This window comes from Dendrobates tinctorius, unplaced genomic scaffold, assembly GCF_039654945.1.
Source record: "Dendrobates tinctorius isolate UK_male_01 unplaced genomic scaffold, ASM3965494v1 ptg000250l, whole genome shotgun sequence".
NCBI classification, from domain to species: Eukaryota; Metazoa; Chordata; class Amphibia; order Anura; family Dendrobatidae; genus Dendrobates; species Dendrobates tinctorius.
Genome location: NW_027361917.1, coordinates 41,687,727 through 41,705,341, shown reverse-complemented (window position 1 = coordinate 41,705,341; position 17,615 = coordinate 41,687,727). Strand labels below are relative to the sequence as shown.

Sequence of the window (17,615 nt, the reverse complement as noted above, 5' to 3'; positions counted from 1 at the left end):
AAAATCTACAGTTACTGTAATAATTTGATAGAAATAGGCCTACATCTTTATGGCAACAGCCAGTGTCAGTGGTAAACCTGAATATAAAGGACTTTTATTATCCATTATGTACAGATTGCAAAATAGACCTGGTTTTCCTGATTGATGGAAGCTGGAGTATTGGCAAGAGACGTTTCCGCATTCAGAAGCTTTTCCTTAGCCAGATGGCGGATGCCCTTGATGTAGGAATTTCTGGACCTCTTATGGGTATTGTACAATATGGGTAAGAGCACCTGCCCAGAGTATTCTACATTTTCTATGTGCAGATAATGTAAACCAACATAGTATGGTGCAAGGTTGAGGCAAATAGATAGTGTACCTGGATAGGAGAGCTTCTTTCGTTTTTTTGCACCTTGTCAAACATGTGTTACGTTTTTTTACGACCATTAAAGTATCTGTTTTCCTTCTTTTCCTTTTTAAGTGATGACCCATATACAGAGTTCAGTCTTCGCTCATACTTTAATTCCAAAGATCTCAAAAACGGTATTGACAAAATTTCACAAAAAGGAGGACATTCCAATGTTGGTAAGTTTCTTGAAAATAAAGAAAAAAAAATCAATATTATTTAATGATGCCACAAAATTAAATGCAAGTCAATTAATATTTTCAAATATTTTGATAAAGTTAGCCATGTAATGAGCTTCTCAGTTGTGATAAGGGTGTAGAAAATATTATATGCACTGAAAGATAGAAGTTATTGCATTTGAGCCACATTTTTCTTGTAGAATAGTAGCAAATTATCAAGGGTTTAACTCTTCTCACCTTTTGCCACTTTTCAGATGTGGCAAGAAAAGTGAGCCTTGTTCACCGGCAGTAGACATGGCCATCAAATGTCTAACAAACCCTAAGATGTACCAAAAAATGATAAAAATCTATTCCATTTTCGTGGATTTTGTTTTATGCCTTGTAGGCAAATCAAACTACAGTGTTTCCGTAAAGTCATGGTTCATTTTTGACCAGTCACTGGAAAGCAACAAAAGACGATAGAAATGTGAAATTGGCTCCAAATAAAAGAAAAACTCTCCCAGTTTCATACCTATTCAGTGCAGTTCGATGTGGGCTCCATTTGTTGCCCTACACACATCCAAACGATAGTGAAGTTCCTGCCACACACGGGTAAGGACAGCTGGTGTAACAGAGTGAAAATTGCTTCACATAACCCCAAAAGTAAAAGTCTAAAGGCCCTTTTACATTTAGCGATGCACCAGCGATCCGACCCGGTCAGGATCACTGGTGCATCGCTAAATGATCGCTAGTGAGCTGTCACACAGGCAGACCTCACAGCGATGCAGCAGCGATACAGCGGATGATACTCACCTTTCACACACACGATCCTGGCATCCTCCCGTCTGCCTCCACGAGTCGCTCGTCGTCACAGCAGGAAGCCCAGCAGGAAGCTGACGACGAGAAATGGAGCCGGACATTCTTGCGCGATCAGCGATGGACAGCGGGGGAGCCGGTCGGAGGAAAGTATCACACATAGCGATATCACTAGCGATATCACTATAGCGTCACAAAATCGGTGACGTTATAGCGATATCGCTAGCGATATCGCTATGTGTAAAACCCCCTTAAGGGTGTCAGATCCGGGGATATATTGGATACTGTATACTTTCCTGTGACTGGTCAAAAGTGCACCATGACTTTACGGACACACTGTATGTAAATTTTAGTGCGCCTTTTAATAAATGATTTGCATTATAATCTATGCAAATCAATTAAAACCTAAATTGTGAATCATCAGTCTTAATAAACGTGCCACAATGTAAAAAAAAAAGCGGACAATTTGGTTTTGATCACATACGGTGGCAGGTAAAAGTGTCTGCGTAATCGCACTGACCTGAAAACTCATATTTGCCAGGTCAGTTTTACCACACAGTGAACATGATAAATAAAAAAAACAGTTGTGAAATTGCACTTTATTTTTGCAATTTCAACGCACCTTATTTAGTTATGTCTCTTGGAATAAGGGAAAAAAACAAAAATAAAAAAAAATGGAAAATGGCCTGCGGGTGAAATGATTAATACTCAGTCATTTATTGCGAGCAACTGATAATACCTCCCATAGCATGCACGGTGCACTGCACGTAACTGTGTGACTGCATCTTATGTAAGCCCTATTTATGTGCAATTAAAATTCCAATTATCCTCTCTTCTCTTTTTTTTCTGGAGAAATTCAGTACACAATGTAGTAGCATGTAAAAGTTTGGACCCCCGGGTCAAAATTACTGTTATTGTGAACAGTTAAGCAAGTTGAAGAAGAAATGATCTCTAAAAGGCCTAAAGTTAAAGATGACACATTTCCTTTGTATTTTAGTAAAAAAAAAAAAAAAAATATATATATATATATATATATATATATATATATATATATATATATTGTCATTTTTGACATTTTAAAACTATAAAAATCAAAATGGGCCAAAGCAAAAGTTTGGGCACCCTTGGAGATTTATGTGCTCAGGTAGCTTTGACCAAAGTTTCAGACCTTGTTAGGGATATGGCTTAGGCCTGTTTCACACTTCAGTTTTTCCTGTCAGTCCGAATCCGCCTAAATAGTAGAAAACGGATCCGCAGGCGGACTGACAGGAACGGGTGGCATCGGATCGGCGGATGTAAGGATCCGCTGAAGTTGAAAAATTAAAGGAACCGCGCCTGTGAAAAAAAAAAATTAAAAATACCGGCGATGTATCATAGTCCGGGAGCGGGCATGGTGACGTGGGAGCTGTGGGCACGGCGGGATCATAAGCGGTGAAGTAGCGGGAGCAGCAGCGGTGTTCACGGCACCAGTAGGTGTGCTGTCGTGGAGAAGGTACTGTAAAGGAGCGGCGATGTGGAGGAGTATGTCGTGGAGGAGAGAGAGATCTCGCGGGACAGCAGCGGCGATGTGGAGGAGAGAGATCAGCAGCGGCGATGTGGAGGGGTATGTCGTGGAGGAGAGAGAGAATTTTATCCAGCAGCCAGATAGAAATGCGGGTTAATTTAGTAAATAACGGATCCGGAGAACAAAATAACATAACATTCTCCGTCTGGGCCGCTGAGCGGACGCCGAAATCTTGGCGGATCCGTACAAAAGCGGATCGAACGGACGACCATCCGTCAAGATCTGCCAATAATGCAAGTCTATGAGGAAAAAAACGGATCCGCCAAGTAAAATGGCGGATCCATTTTTTTTTCAAATTGGCGGATCTTGACTGATGGTCACAAACGGAAGTGTGAAACAGGCCTTAGGGTTATGGCTTTTTCACTATCATCATTAGGAAAGGCCAAGTGATGCAAATTCAGCTTTATAAAAGCCCAGCCTCCTCTGGGTTCTTCTAAGCAGCTGCCTAGCACTCTGAAAATGAAAGTGGTGAAGGCCCACAAAGCAGGAGAAGGCTATAAGAAGATGGCAAAGCATTTTTCAAGTTGCCCTTTTCTTTAGTTTGAAATGTAATTAAAAAATGGCAGTTAACAGGAAAAGTTAAAATAAGGTCTGGAAAACCAAGGAAAATTTCGTTGAGAGCTCCTTGTAGCATTGCTAGAGAGGTAAATCAGAACCCCTGCTTAACCACAATTGATCCTCAGAAATATTTAGAGAATTAGCAGACTCTAGCGTTGTGTACATAGTTCTACTTTATTGTTCAGAGACACATGCATAAATATGGCCTTCATTGAAGAGTCATCAGAAGAAAACCTCTCCTGCGTCTTCATCATAAAATTCAGCATCAAAAGTATGCAAAAGAACATCTAAACAAACCTGCTGCATTTTGGAAACAAGTCCTGTGGACCGATGAAGTTAAGATAGAACACTTTGGCCACAATGATCAAAGGTATGTGTGGAGAATAAAGGACACAGAATTTCAGGAAAAGAATATCAGTCCAACCATTAAGCATTGGGGTGGATCAATCATGCTTTGGGATCGTGTTGCAGCCAATGGGACAGGGAACATTTCATGGGTAGAGGGAAGAATGGATTCAATGAAATTTCAACAAATTCTTTTTTACACCATCTGTAAAAAAGCTGAAGTTGGAAAGAGGATGGCTTTTACAAATGGATAATGATCCTAAACGCACATCAAAATCCACAATAGACTACCTCAAAAGGTGCAAGCTGAAGGTGTTATAATGGCCCTCACTGTCCCCTTATCTGAACTTCTTTGAAAAGCTGAGGCTAGACCTCAAAATTGCAGTGATTGCAAGACGACACAGGAATCTCACCAAACTGGAAGAATTTTGCATGTAAGAATGTATGAAAATCCCTCAAACAAAAATTGAAAGACTTTGTCTGGCTACAATAAGCGTTTACACTACAAGCTGTGATACTTGCAAAAGTGGGTTCTACTGGGTACTGGCAATGCAGGGTGCCCAAAACATTTGCATTGGTCCACTTTCTGTTTTGTCATTTTTAAAATGTCTGTGTGTATATATATATACACCCACACACACAGTATATATATATATATATATATATATATATATATACACATACCCAGTTCTGGCAAAAATTAAGAGACCACCACATCAAAACCCCGTCATGGGCAGCCCATTCTCCAGGTCTGAGCCCCATTGAAAACCTCTGGAATGTAATCAAGAGGATGATGAATAGTCACAAGCCATCAAACAAAGAAGAACTGCTTAACCCCTTAGTGACAGAGCCATTTTACAGCTAAATGACCAGGCCAATTTTTACAATTCTGACCACCGTCACTTTATGAGGTTATAACTCTGGAACGCTTTAACGGATCCCGCTGATTCTCAGAATTTTTTTTCATGACATATTGTACTTCATGTTAGTTGTAAAATTTCTTCGATATGTCTTGTGTTTATTTATGAAAAAAATGGAAATATGGCAAAAATTTTGAAATTTAGCAATTTTAAATCTTTAAATTTTTATGCCCTTAAATCAAAGAGATGTGTCACATAAATTTCTTAATAAATAACATTTCCCACATGTCTACTTTACATCAGCACAATTTTGGAAATAAAAAATTTTTTTGTTAGGAAGTTATAAGGGTTAAACGTTGACAAGCGATTTCTCATTTTTACTACAAAATTTACAAAACCATTTTATTTAGGGACCACATCATATTTAAAGTCATTTTGAGGGGTGTACATGACAGAAAATACCCAAAAGTGACATTATTCTAAAAACTAGGCCCCTCAAGGTGCTCAAAACCACATTCAAGAAGTTTATTAACCCTTTATGTGCTTCACAGGAACTAAAGCAATGTGGAAGGAAAAAATTAACATTTAACTTTTTTTGCAAAAAATTTACCTTAGAACCAATTTTTTTTTATTTTCACAAGTGGTGAAACAGAAAATAAACCACAAAATTTGTTGTGCAATTTCTCCTGACTATGCCAATATCCCATATGTGGGGGTAAACCACTTTTTCAGTGCACGGCAGAGCTCGCAAGGGAAGGAGCGCCGTGTGACCTTTTTCAACGCAGAATTGGCTGCAATTGAGATCGGATGCCATGTTGCGTTCGGAGACCCCCTAATGTTCCTAAGCAGTGGAAACCCCCAGCAAGTAACTCCATTTTGGAAACTAGACCCGTTAAGGAACTTATCTAGATGTGTGGTGAGCACTTTGAACCTTCAAGTGCTTCACAGAAGTTTATAAAGTAGAGCAGTGAAAATAAAAAATCTTTTTTTTTTCCATAAAAATGATCTTTTCGTCCCCAAATTTTTATTTTTACAAGGGTAACAGGAGAAATCATACCCCCACAGTTGTTTTGCTATTTGTCCCGAGTACGCTGATACCCCACATGTAGGGGTAAACCACTGTTTGGGCGCACGGCAGAGCTCAGAAGGGAAGGAATACCGTTTGACTTTTTCAATGCAGAATTGGCTGGAATTGAGATTGGACGTCATGTCGCTTTTGGAGAGCCCCTGATGTGCCTAAACAGTGAAAAAAACCACAAGTGACACCATTTTGGAAACTAGACCCCTGAAGGAGCTTATCTAGATATGTGGTGAGCACTTTGAACCGCCAAGTGCTTCACAGAAGTTTATAACGCAGAGCAGTGAAAATAAAAAATCACTTTTTTTCTTCAAAAATAATTTTTTTAGCCCGCTATGTTTTATTTTATCAAGGGTAACAGGAGAAATTGGACACAAAAGTTGTTGTGCAATTTGTCCTGAGTACGATGATACCCCATATGTGGGGGGAACCACTGTTTGGGCGCATGGGAGAGCTCGAAAGGGAAGGAGCGCCATTTTGGAATGCAGACTGATGAAATGGTCTGCGGGCGTCATGTTGCGTTTGCAGAGCCACTGATGTGCCTAACAGTATAAACCCCCCCACAAGGGACCCCATTTTGGAAACTAGACCCCTGAAGGAGCTTACCTAGATATTTGGTGAGCACTTTGAACCCCCAAGTGCTTCACAGAAGTTTCTAGACGCAAAACCGTGAAAATTAAAAATCTTTTTCTTTTCCTCGAAAATGATTTTTTAGCCCGCTATTTTTTATTTTATCAAGGGTAACAGGAGAAATTGGACCACAAAAGTTGTTGTGCAATTTGTCCTGAGTACGATGATACCCCATATGTGGGGGGGAACCACTGTTTGGGCGCATGGGAGTGCTCGGAAGGGAAGGAGCGCCATTTTGGAATGCAGACTTTGATGGAATGTTCTGTGGGCGTCATGTTGCGTTTGCAGAGCCACTGATGTGCCTAAACATTATAAACCCACACAAGTGACATTTTGGAAACTAAACCCCCCAAGGAGCTGATATAGATGTGTGGTGAGCACTTTGAACCCCCAAGTGCTTTACAGAAGTTTATAACGCAGAGCCGTGAAACTAAAAAGTCTTTTTTTTTTTTTCCACAAAAGTGATTTTTTTTTAGCCCCCAGTTTTTTTTATTTTCCCAAGGGTAACAGGAGAAATTAGACCCCCAAAGTTGGTAAATAGTGGAAACCCCTCAATGCTTGCTCCAACGCTAACCCCACCACACTGCTAACCCTAATCCCCACGCTAACCCTTATCTCCTCCCTAATCCCTAATCCTAATTCTAACCCTAATCCTAATTCGCCCTATGTCTAATTCTAACCCTAGCCCTAATCCTAGCCCTAACCCTAATTCCAACCCTAACCCTAATTCCAGCCCTAACCCTAATTCCAACCCTAACCTTAATTCTAACCCTAGCCCTAGCCCTAATGGAAAAATGAAAAAAAAAATATTTTCTTTATTTAATTATGTTTGCCTATCTAAGGGGGTGATAAACAGGGGGGCTATTTACTATTTTTTTTATTTTGATCACTATGATAGTTTATCATAGTGATCAAAATGGATGAATGGAATCTGCCGGCTGGAGCCTGCAGATTCCCGGTGGGCGCACGGCGCATGCGCCCGCCATTTTTTCCAGATCCAAGAAGTCGGCGCCCACTGGAGGAAGCCGCAGGGACCCAGGACCACCGGGAGGGGACAGAGGACCACCGGGAGGTACAGGGGGGGATCGGGGACCTTATTTCTCTCTCCTCTGATGTGCGATCACATCAGAGGAAAGAGAAATTAAATACAAAATTGCGGCTTTTTTTATTTGCGGTCGCCGTTATAGGGTTAATAACGGTGATCGCAAAAGCGGGGTCGGTAAAAACCGACCCGATTCATGATCTCTGGGGTCTCGGCTACCCCCGGCAGCTGAGACCCCGGAGAAAATCCGACACTGGGGGGCGCTATTTACTTTCTCCACAGCGCCATGAATTAACGACGCTGTGGTTTAAGTACCCTTAATTACCGCCATTAAAAGGCGTATCGGCGGTCATTAAGGGGTTAAATTTTTGCGCCAGAAGCAGTGTGAAAGACTGGTGGAAAGCATGCCAAGACGCATGACAGCTGTGATTAAAAATCATGGTTATTCCACAAAATATTGATTTCAGAACTCTTCCAGAGTTAAAACATTAGTATTGTTGTTTCTAAATGATTATGAACTTGTTTTATTTTACATTATTTGAGGTCTGAAAGCACTGTTTTATTTTGGTTTATTTTGACCATTTTTCTTTGTCAGAAAAAATGTATTGCTTGGAAATTCGGAGACATGTCAGAAGTTTATAATGTAGACTAAAAGAACAATTTATATTTTACTCAAAAATATACCTATACAGAGAAAAATATACAGTATATTGCCTAAAATACTAAGTAAATGTGCATCTAGAGGTGATTTAATCTTCAATTTGCTTAACTGTTCACAATAACAGTAATTTTGACCAGGGGTGCCCTGATGAAAGGTATATATAAAAATACCAATATACATATTTACACATGTAATTAAACCAAGTATCTGAAGAACTTTGACGGCCCCCCGTAAGCTTCTTTGTGGGCTGTCAAAGAAGCCATCGCGAAACGCGCGTGTAGGGGCTGGCAGTCCCTTGACAAGCTGCGACCATGACAGGTGAGGATCTATCTTTGATTAGACAGCTTACTTGGTGCCCTTAAAGGTGTATACACTTTTTATTATATGGTCTATTTTTTCAAAGTACTTGGTTTCTCTGGTCAAATTTTCTAGTTATCAGTGTGTTTCATGGGACTTTTTTGTTACCTGTGTCCTTCAATTTTTCAGATACTTGGTTTAATGACATGTGTATCTATATATTGGTATTATTTATATATACCTTTTACTGTTGAACTATAATAAACTTTTTTCTTTTTATATGACAATTTTTTACTCTATTTTTTCTCATTTGCTGCATAGTCATAGATTTTTTGGTCATATTCACATATTTAACCTTCTTGATCATTGTCAGTAACGTATGTTATATTTGTGTGCTCTGATCTACATTTCTCATATGCCAATCTATTATGTACTGAATTTCTCCAGAAAAAAATAACTAAAATGATTTATAAAAACTTGATATAAACATTAAGTCATTTTCTGATGATAGATTTCTGTTAAGTGAAGCAGACTGGTGCGCATAGACACTTGCCATTAGGTGACGGTAGGTAAAGAAAAGTAGCTAATATGCCAACCAAATATATTATGGTGCAGGTTCCATTGAGGTAGATATATCAGCTGTCACATTAATGGTCTGCGGGCCCACTATAGTGCAATTAATATACTGTACTATACTAGAGCTTGAATGATTGAACTGTTCTGATTGTCACTTCAGGAAAAGCTCTGTCCTATATAAACAAGAGTTACTTCTCTGATGCCAGTGGGAATAGAGGAGGAGCCCCGAATGTGGCCGTTGTGCTCGTAGACGGCTGGCCAACAGATAAAGTGGAAGAAGCTTCCCGTCTTGCTCGTGAATCTGGGATCAACATATTCTTTGTGACAATCGAGGCTGCGGATGATAACGAGAGATCGAACGTTGTAGAACCTAACTTTGTAGACAAGGTATTTTTATTGCCAGTATTCTATTTTCATTGTTTTATTGCCTACAATAAAGGCTGCATGTCAACTAAAGAGAAACAATGGAGACTAACACTTCTAATAGGGCATGTTCAAGAATTTTTCCTGTATCAAAGACAAAAAAAACAAAATGACATTGCATCTAGTCCAGATAAAGCATTACTATATTTTGCATTTCCAGATTCTATGCACAACAATGTATCTCTATGTTTAAAGGGGCTATCCGGCCGTAGGCTACTAGTTTTCAGTAACTCTGTGACTGCAGACTTGTGACCCCTCACATGATACGCACTGCGCACTGTGAAGATTCTCCGGTACCGGCACCTTTATCAGCTAACACTATTCGATTTGCATACATTTGGTCACGTGCCGACCTAGACCTACACAGCCTCTCTTAATGCAAATGCATTGAGCAAGTGCATTTGTGGCCAGAAGTATGCAAATTGCAGACTTGAGGTCACATGACCGCCCGCTTCAGGCACCATCCTCGGAGAATCCTGACAAGTGACGCGAGGATTCACAAGTCTGCAGTCACACACAGTGACTGCAAACTTGTAGTCTAATGTCAGACAACCCCTTTAATGTGCACAAACCATGGTTAGCCTATATGCTCATATGTTATTCCTTTCCATTACACATCTGCTTGTTATTAACCTATAGACAGTTGAGAGGGACATAAATGTAGGATCAGACTGCACAAGATTTGCTTGTAGTCTGTATAAATGGGTTTGCATAGGAGCTGTATACGCAAAATAGAAGTATATCTAATGGTAATCCAATTATTAAAGGAGCTTCCCTGTAAAATTTGATATCAATTGGAGCAATAAAATAACTTTATTATTCAGGCTGACCATATCACTAGGTCCGAGTCCAGATAAAATATATATATGGAGTATGCAGAATAAATATACATTTTTTAGATTTATGTTTTTAAAATATTTAGAGAACCGTATGCCATTTACTTTATACTTCACAAATACTTGCTACTTAGTATTGGTATATCACATAAAGTTTGTGGGTGTAATGTGAAAAAATGTGCAAAAGTTCATAGGGTATGAATACTTTCTCAGGGCATTGTATATATACATCATGAAGGTCAGATGTCTCACCATGTAAACTTTATTCTGACTGACTTCTATGTGAGATAAATGTATAATATACAGTATACCATGCAAACTAATATTTTAAATATCTTCTGGTATGTTATAGCATTGTTGATTGGAGGGTTCTGAGATCACCATTGATAACTAACTAAATCAAACTAAATGGCAGAAGCACTAATCTTATACTCAAGTATGAGCAGAGCTGTGTACAGACCCAAACTTTCTACATGTGTTTAGAATAATTATCCATTCATACTGTAGAAGCCATTTTCTTTTCAACTTCAGCTTTTTTACAGATGGTGTTATGTTTGCATCAAGAATTTGTTGAAATTTTATTAAATCCATTCTTCCCTCTACCCGTGAAATATTCCCTGTCCCAACACAACACATGCAACACAACCCCAAAGCATAATTGATTCACTGTCATACTTATTGGTTGGCGAAATGTTCTTTTTCAGAAATTCTTTGCCCTTTTTTCTCCACACATATCTTTGATCATTGTGGCCAAAGGATTCTATTTTAAACTCTACAGTCCACAGGACTTGTTTCCAAAATGCATGAGGCTTGTTTAGATGTTCTTTTGCATACTTCTGATGCTGAATTTGATGGTAAGGACGCAGAAGAGGTTTTCTTCTGATGACTCTTCCATGAAGGCCATAATTTGTGCAAGTGTAGAACAATGTACCACAACTCCAGAGTCTGCAAAATGTTTCTGAAGGTCTTCTGTGTATATTGTCAGTGTACAGGTAATACAGTGATTCACCAGTGACATTATACACAAGCTCTATGTACAGGGTGGGCCATTTATATGGATACACCTAAATAAAATGGGAATGGAATAGTTGGTGATATCAACTTCCTGTTTGTGGCACATTAGTATATGGGAGGAGGAAAACTTTTCAAGATGAGTGGTGATCATGGCGGTCATTTTGAAGTCGGCCATTTTGGATCCAACTTTTTGTTTTTCAATGGGAAGAGGCTCATGTGACATATCAAACTTATTGAGAATTTCACAAGAAAAGCAATGCTGTGCTTGGTTTTAAAGTAACTTTATTCTTTCATTAGTTATTTACAAGTTTCTCTTTGTTTACAGCCAATGACATGTTGCAGAGGTTAACACGTGAGGAGCGGATAGAAATTGTGTTGATGTCTGGTGAACACAGTACCCGGGTCATTGCAGCAGATTTCAGTGCAAGACACCCTATGCAAGAAAACTGTCACCATTCCCATTTTATTTAGGTGTATCCATAGAAATGGCACACACAAAAAAGTTTGCCTCATCACTGAACATAATGTCCTGTGTAAACTGAGGGTCCTGTTCCAATTTTTGTTTTGCCCATTCTGCAAATTCAGCACATCAATCTGGGCCACCAACCATTCCCATTTTATTTAGGTGTATCCATATAAATGGCCCACCCTGTATATAGCTTATAATGTGCAGGTAATACAGGGATCATGGGAGACATTATACTCAATAATTCTGTAAAAAGTATACAGGTAATACAGTGATCACCAGTGACATTATGCACAGTAGCTCTGTATATAGTGTCAGTGTACAGGGATCACCAGTGACATTATACACAGGAGCTCTATATATTGTGTCAGTTTACAAGTAATACAGTGATCACCAGTGACATTATACACATGAGTTTTGTATATAGTATAAAGGTAATACAGTGATAACTGGTGACATTATACACTGGAGCTCTGTATATAATGTACATGTAATACAAGGATCACCAGTGACATTATACATAGGAGCTCTGTATATAGTGTGCAGGTAATGCAATAATCATCAGTGATCACAGGGGCTATGTGTGCGCATACATGCTATACAGTGAAATCTCTAGGTGAAGTCCTTCATCTTTGCTGCTTCATCTGGCACAGTCACTTCTTCCTGACAAGACTTGTCTCTGCAGGGAATAACACAATCATTTATAGCTGATCTCTTCCAGAGCACATTCCGCACTTTTTCCCCGACATCTATGCTATACCAGATGAAGAAAAAAGTGACATAGTGCTGCCCTGCACAGTAACAGGACCTCCCTTTTGTTACTCCCCATTGAAAACTGTCTCCTAAAAAGTAAAATTTATTAAGAGCAGTAATAATATCCCCTAATTGCCCCTAGAGTAATTATGACCCCCACTTGCCACCATAAACAAATAAAGTATGTTCCTCATTCTGGCCCCTATACAGTAATTAAGTCCATCATGCTGGAACCTTGTATTTAATAATGTGTCCTATCTTGGGCCCTTAAGTCCCTGAGCCTGGCAGCGCTATCTTATGTCCTTTGGCTTGGCTGGCCCTCCATATGTCCCTTGGCCTGTCTGACTCCCTTTTGCCCTTTGGCCTGGCTGGCACCCTTATGTCCCTTGGCTTGGCTGGCCCCCATATGTCCTTTGGCATGGATGCCCCCCATATGTCCCTTGGCCTAGTTGTACCTCTCGCATGTTCCTTGACCTGGCTGCCCTCCCCATATGTCCCTTAAACTGGCTGTCTCCCCATTGGCTTAGCTGGCCCCCCATATGTCCCTTAGCCTAGCTGGCCCCATCATATGCCTCTTGGCCTGGCCGGCCCTCAATTAGTCCCTTGACACTGCTTGCCCCATATGTCTCTTGGCTTGACTGTCTGGCCTCCCCATTATTTCCCTTGGCTTCGCTGGCCCCCCATTATGTACCTTGACCTGGCTGGCCCCTCATTAGGAGCCTTGACCTGGCTGCCCCCCCATATGTCCCTTGGCCTGGCTTGCACCCCATATGTATCTTGGCCTCGCTGGCCCTCAATAGGTACCTTGGCCTGGCGGCCCCCATCTGTCACTTGGCCTGGCTGGACCCCCCATAGCCTGGCTGCCCCCATGTCTCCTGGCCTGGCCTCAGCATCATGCTGTATCCACAGAAAAAAGAAAAAAAGTCCTTTTACCTGCCTGCACTTTCGCGCCGCACAGCTTCCTCTGCTTGCAGATCTGGTGCACTCGTGGTAAAATGGCCACCAATCTAGCAGAGGTCAGTGGCTGACTTGAGTGTGCCCAGCGCAGATGGCACGTGACAGTGACATCATACGGCAGCGATGTGACTGTTATGCACCTCCTGCGGTGTCACTGTCATGCGCCGCTTGCGAGGGGCAGGTTCAAGTCAGCTGCCAGCCTAGCTAACTATTGCAGTGGGGCAATATATTTCAACTGAATGTGTTTCTTTGGAAGCACATTCAGATGAAACCAGTGGGCCCACTCTGCGTCCTGATCAGGGGCCCACCAAGTACCTGGAACCTTCCAGAGAATGCGCCAGTCCAACCCTCCTTATAGACTCTATACAGCTTGCAAACGCTACTCTGAAGCTGGCTAGATTCCTGGATCCCACAAGCTTCAGTGCCTCTATTCTTCTGCTATGCTCTAGAGGCAAGCAGCTTGGAAGAGCGCTCAGTTTGGACCAACTGCATGGCAACACCACCAAAGGCGTAACTATAATGCAATCGCACCCAGGCCCTGGAGCCTAAAGGGGACAAAAAGCCCCTTTAATCCATATGAGAAGACTAAGGGTGTGTGCATACGCTGCGGATTAGTCTGCGGATTGATCAGCGCGGATTTTGCAAAATCCGCAGGTAAATCCGCAGGTCAAAAGACCTGCGGTTTATCTGCGGATTAGCCTGCGGTTTTGCCCTGCGGTTTATCACCTCTACAAAGGAGGAGATGGTAAACCGCAGCGGAATCCGCAGTAAGAATTGACATGTCAATTCTTTCTGTGGATTAGAAACCGCAGCAAATCCGCGTGGAAAAATCTGCACCGTCTGCACTGCTGTTTCCATTTCCCATAGGATATTATGGTACTGTACACCGCAGCAGAAACTGCTGCGGATCCGCAGGGCCAAAACCGCTGCGGATCTGCAGCGTGTGCACACACCCTAATACTACTAAAGATCTGTGACAGTGGAGGTCCCTGTTGGAGATTTTGCATTTTGCCCATAAGGTTGAAGTTATGAAACTGCACGCCAGTGGTCCAAACTGTCAATCTTCACGAGCACATTGTACCCTGGAAAACAGGAATCCAGAAGGCAGAGAAATGGCATGCGCCAGATAAAGATGAGACAAACCCTTTCATTTTAGGCATCTGTATATTGTGAACTTGGAAATGTATCTTTGTAGCATACCCATTTCCTAAAGTATCGTAAAAGAATCATAGAAGCACACTTAGTATTGCACTTTTTTTTGCAGGCTGTTTGTAGAACCAATGGCCATTTTTCAATCAATGTTCCCAGCTGGTTTGGTCTTCCAAAGATCGTGAATCCAATGGTGAAGCGAATGTGTGACACTGACAAATTAGTCTGCAGCAAGACGTGTCTCAATGCTGCTGACATCGCTTTCGTCATAGATGGCTCCAGCAGTGTTGGTACTGGTAATTTCCGTACTGTCCTCCAGTTCATAGCAAACATTACAAGTGAATTTGAGATTTCGGATACGGACACAAGAATTGGAGCTGTGCAGTATACATACGAACAGAGATTGGAGTTTGGCTTTGATAAATATAGTACAAAGCAAGATCTTGTGAACGCTATCATGAGGATAGGCTACTGGAGCGGAGGCACAAGCACGGGAGCCGCCATAACATATGCGTCTGAACAGCTTTTCACTAAGTCGAAGCCAAACAAAAGAAAGATCATGATCGTAATCACAGATGGACGGTCCTACGATGACGTTCGGGCACCGGCAGCAGCGGTTCATCGAAGTGGTAAATTTCTTTAACTCTTTTCCTTTCCAAGTATTTTGTACATTATATAGACATTTAATTGCTTTGCTTACTACAGGTGTGTAACTAATTCAGGTTTTACCTATGATGTTGCTTTCAAGGACATGGACACCCTTGGAGACCTGTCTTTGTAACCTACAGTAAATCCATGTATTTTTGGCAAACAAATAGTTTTTGCAATTGTGGTAGATTAAAAAAATTTGTACCATTTGGCTTTTAAAATCGCTCAAAATACCAGAAATACGGTTTTCAGCAGCTGCAACAGCGCAAAAAAATAATAAGAGGCAATGAAAACATTGTATCCACCCTAAAATGGTGCAAAATAACAAGCCCTCACAGAGGGCTGTCGGAAAATGGTGACACGAGCGAATTTGTTTTTTTTTTTTTTACAAAATCCTACATTTTCTTTCACCACTTAAATAAAACAAAAACTACCAACGTTTGGTATCTTCGTAATCATACTGACCTGGAGAATCATAGTGCCAGGTCATTTTTACCATAAAATGAATGCTGTAAATAAAAAAACCCAAAAAACAACTCCAAAATTGCGCTTTTATTATATTTCATCACGCTTGGAATTTTTTTTCCTGCTCTCCATTCCATCATATGATAAAATGGACTATGTCATTCGGAAGTTTAACTCATCCCTCAAAAAAACAGGCACTCACACGGCTATATCGACAGAAAAAAAAAAGCTATGGCTCTTGAGATAAGGGGAGGAAAAAATGAAATAGCAAAAACTGGAGAATCGTCTGATCAGGAAGGGGTTAAAGGGTTGCGGGCGGAAGCAATAGAGTCGTATGCGGTGATTAGAAAATGAAATCTGCGATTTCCAGTTGAATCCATATAATTGAATCTTTTGCGTTTTATTGCAGGGGTCATTGCATATGCTGTTGGTGTAGCCTGGGCAGCTCAGGATGAACTCGAATCTATCGCTACGGACCCTGATAAAGACCACTCATTTTTCGTGGATGAATTTGACAGTCTATATAAATTTGTTGGGAAGATCATTCAGAACATTTGTACAGAGTATAATTCTCAACCTCGAAATTAAGGCAAGATGGCAGAGGCGGTGGCGTACTGCTTGGAGAACAGGGTTTCGGCAATCAATACACGAGAGCTAGAATAAATAATGTAATTATATAATGAGGTCGGTGTGATCACCCCAGCATTCTGCGCTGAGGATTATAGCCTCTATTTACTCAGAAGATGTAAAATGAACTGATAAACTGCAGCAAGCAAGATGATTTGTAACAACCAGAAAGGCGTAAGTACGGATATGTCAACTTCACTACGATCTGATGATGACAGCGTACATAACTTTACGCTGGTTTAGTCTCATAAAACAGGAGGTTACAGAAGACATCCATTGTTTGTTTCGCTGCAAAAGTAAAAGTTATTTTTCTATTAAATAAATCATGTAATTTTGTAAAAGGTTTGTATAGGCATAAAGCATATTATTAATCCTTCATATAGCGCCCTCTGGTGCTGATATTCTGAATATCACACAGAATATGTTGACGGCACAATTCTGACTTATTGTAGTATTTCTTTGATGGTGGCTTCACATTAAACACATTATGCAACAATGTAATTAATGGAGCTTTGTGAAAGCCTTGGTAGCTTGTTTCACTGCTCAGAGTCGTGAATTTTGGTCCTCATAGGGTCGCGTGACAAGTTTTTAGAGCACTGAACAGTAGAGCTACATAAATATGCCTTAAGAGACAAATAGCATCATGTTAAATCATTGCAAGGTTTTACGTTATTCTCATCATTATTTTGTATATTTTAATAAAATGTCTTAAATAGAAAGCAGTTTGTCAATATTACATTTGTACAGTTTTGATATAGCAATATTCAGATTATATTTGATATTAATCCTATAACAATTCTGATTTCTGAAGAATTTATCATATTTCAATGTCACATTATCAGTTATGACATAAATAAAATTATTTTTTACCCTACGTGTGCACTTAATTGGAAAGGAGACATTACGTTCAGGGGGTTGCGGTAGCTGCAGAGGTAGTGAGGTAGCAGTAGATTCATTGCAGGCTTTTAGCTTTCTCAAAGAGATTGGTTTTCAAGTACCAAAGAAAAGAGGTAGTCAGCAGTGCATCAGTTTGACATCAGGATGCACACTCCAAGTCCATAGAACCCAACTGGACATAAGAAACTTCAAAAATCGACAAGTACTTGATAAAGACCAACACTGGTCGAAACGTTGTATTATGGTGGAATAATGTTTTTCTATCTTCTTCACCTGGTTTGGATACTGTTCCTTTTTGCTATTTTTGGGCTTTCAAGTTCCATCTGAGTGTTCTGAATGTGGTGGATAATTGGATGTTTTTTTGGGCTTGGAACTTGGGGCCTCATGTAGGCGATTGAGTGAGGAACATA

The 17,615-nt window shown here is 40.4% G+C and overlaps 1 protein-coding gene across 1 annotated transcript in view; it reads left to right on the top strand.

Annotated features, from left to right (window-relative positions):
* Window positions 1-17,182, top strand: part of VIT (vitrin) — a 292,734-nt gene extending 275,552 nt beyond the window's left edge. Inside the window, exons 22-26 of the mRNA XM_073557649.1 lie at window positions 115-262; window positions 461-564; window positions 9,131-9,357; window positions 14,684-15,197; window positions 16,091-17,182. Of these exons, the coding sequence (XP_073413750.1) occupies window positions 115-262; window positions 461-564; window positions 9,131-9,357; window positions 14,684-15,197; window positions 16,091-16,269 (1,172 nt within the window). The 3' untranslated portion in view covers window positions 16,270-17,182. The remainder of the gene's footprint in view (window positions 1-114; window positions 263-460; window positions 565-9,130; window positions 9,358-14,683; window positions 15,198-16,090) is intronic.
* Window positions 17,183-17,615: the final 433 nt, after the last annotated feature.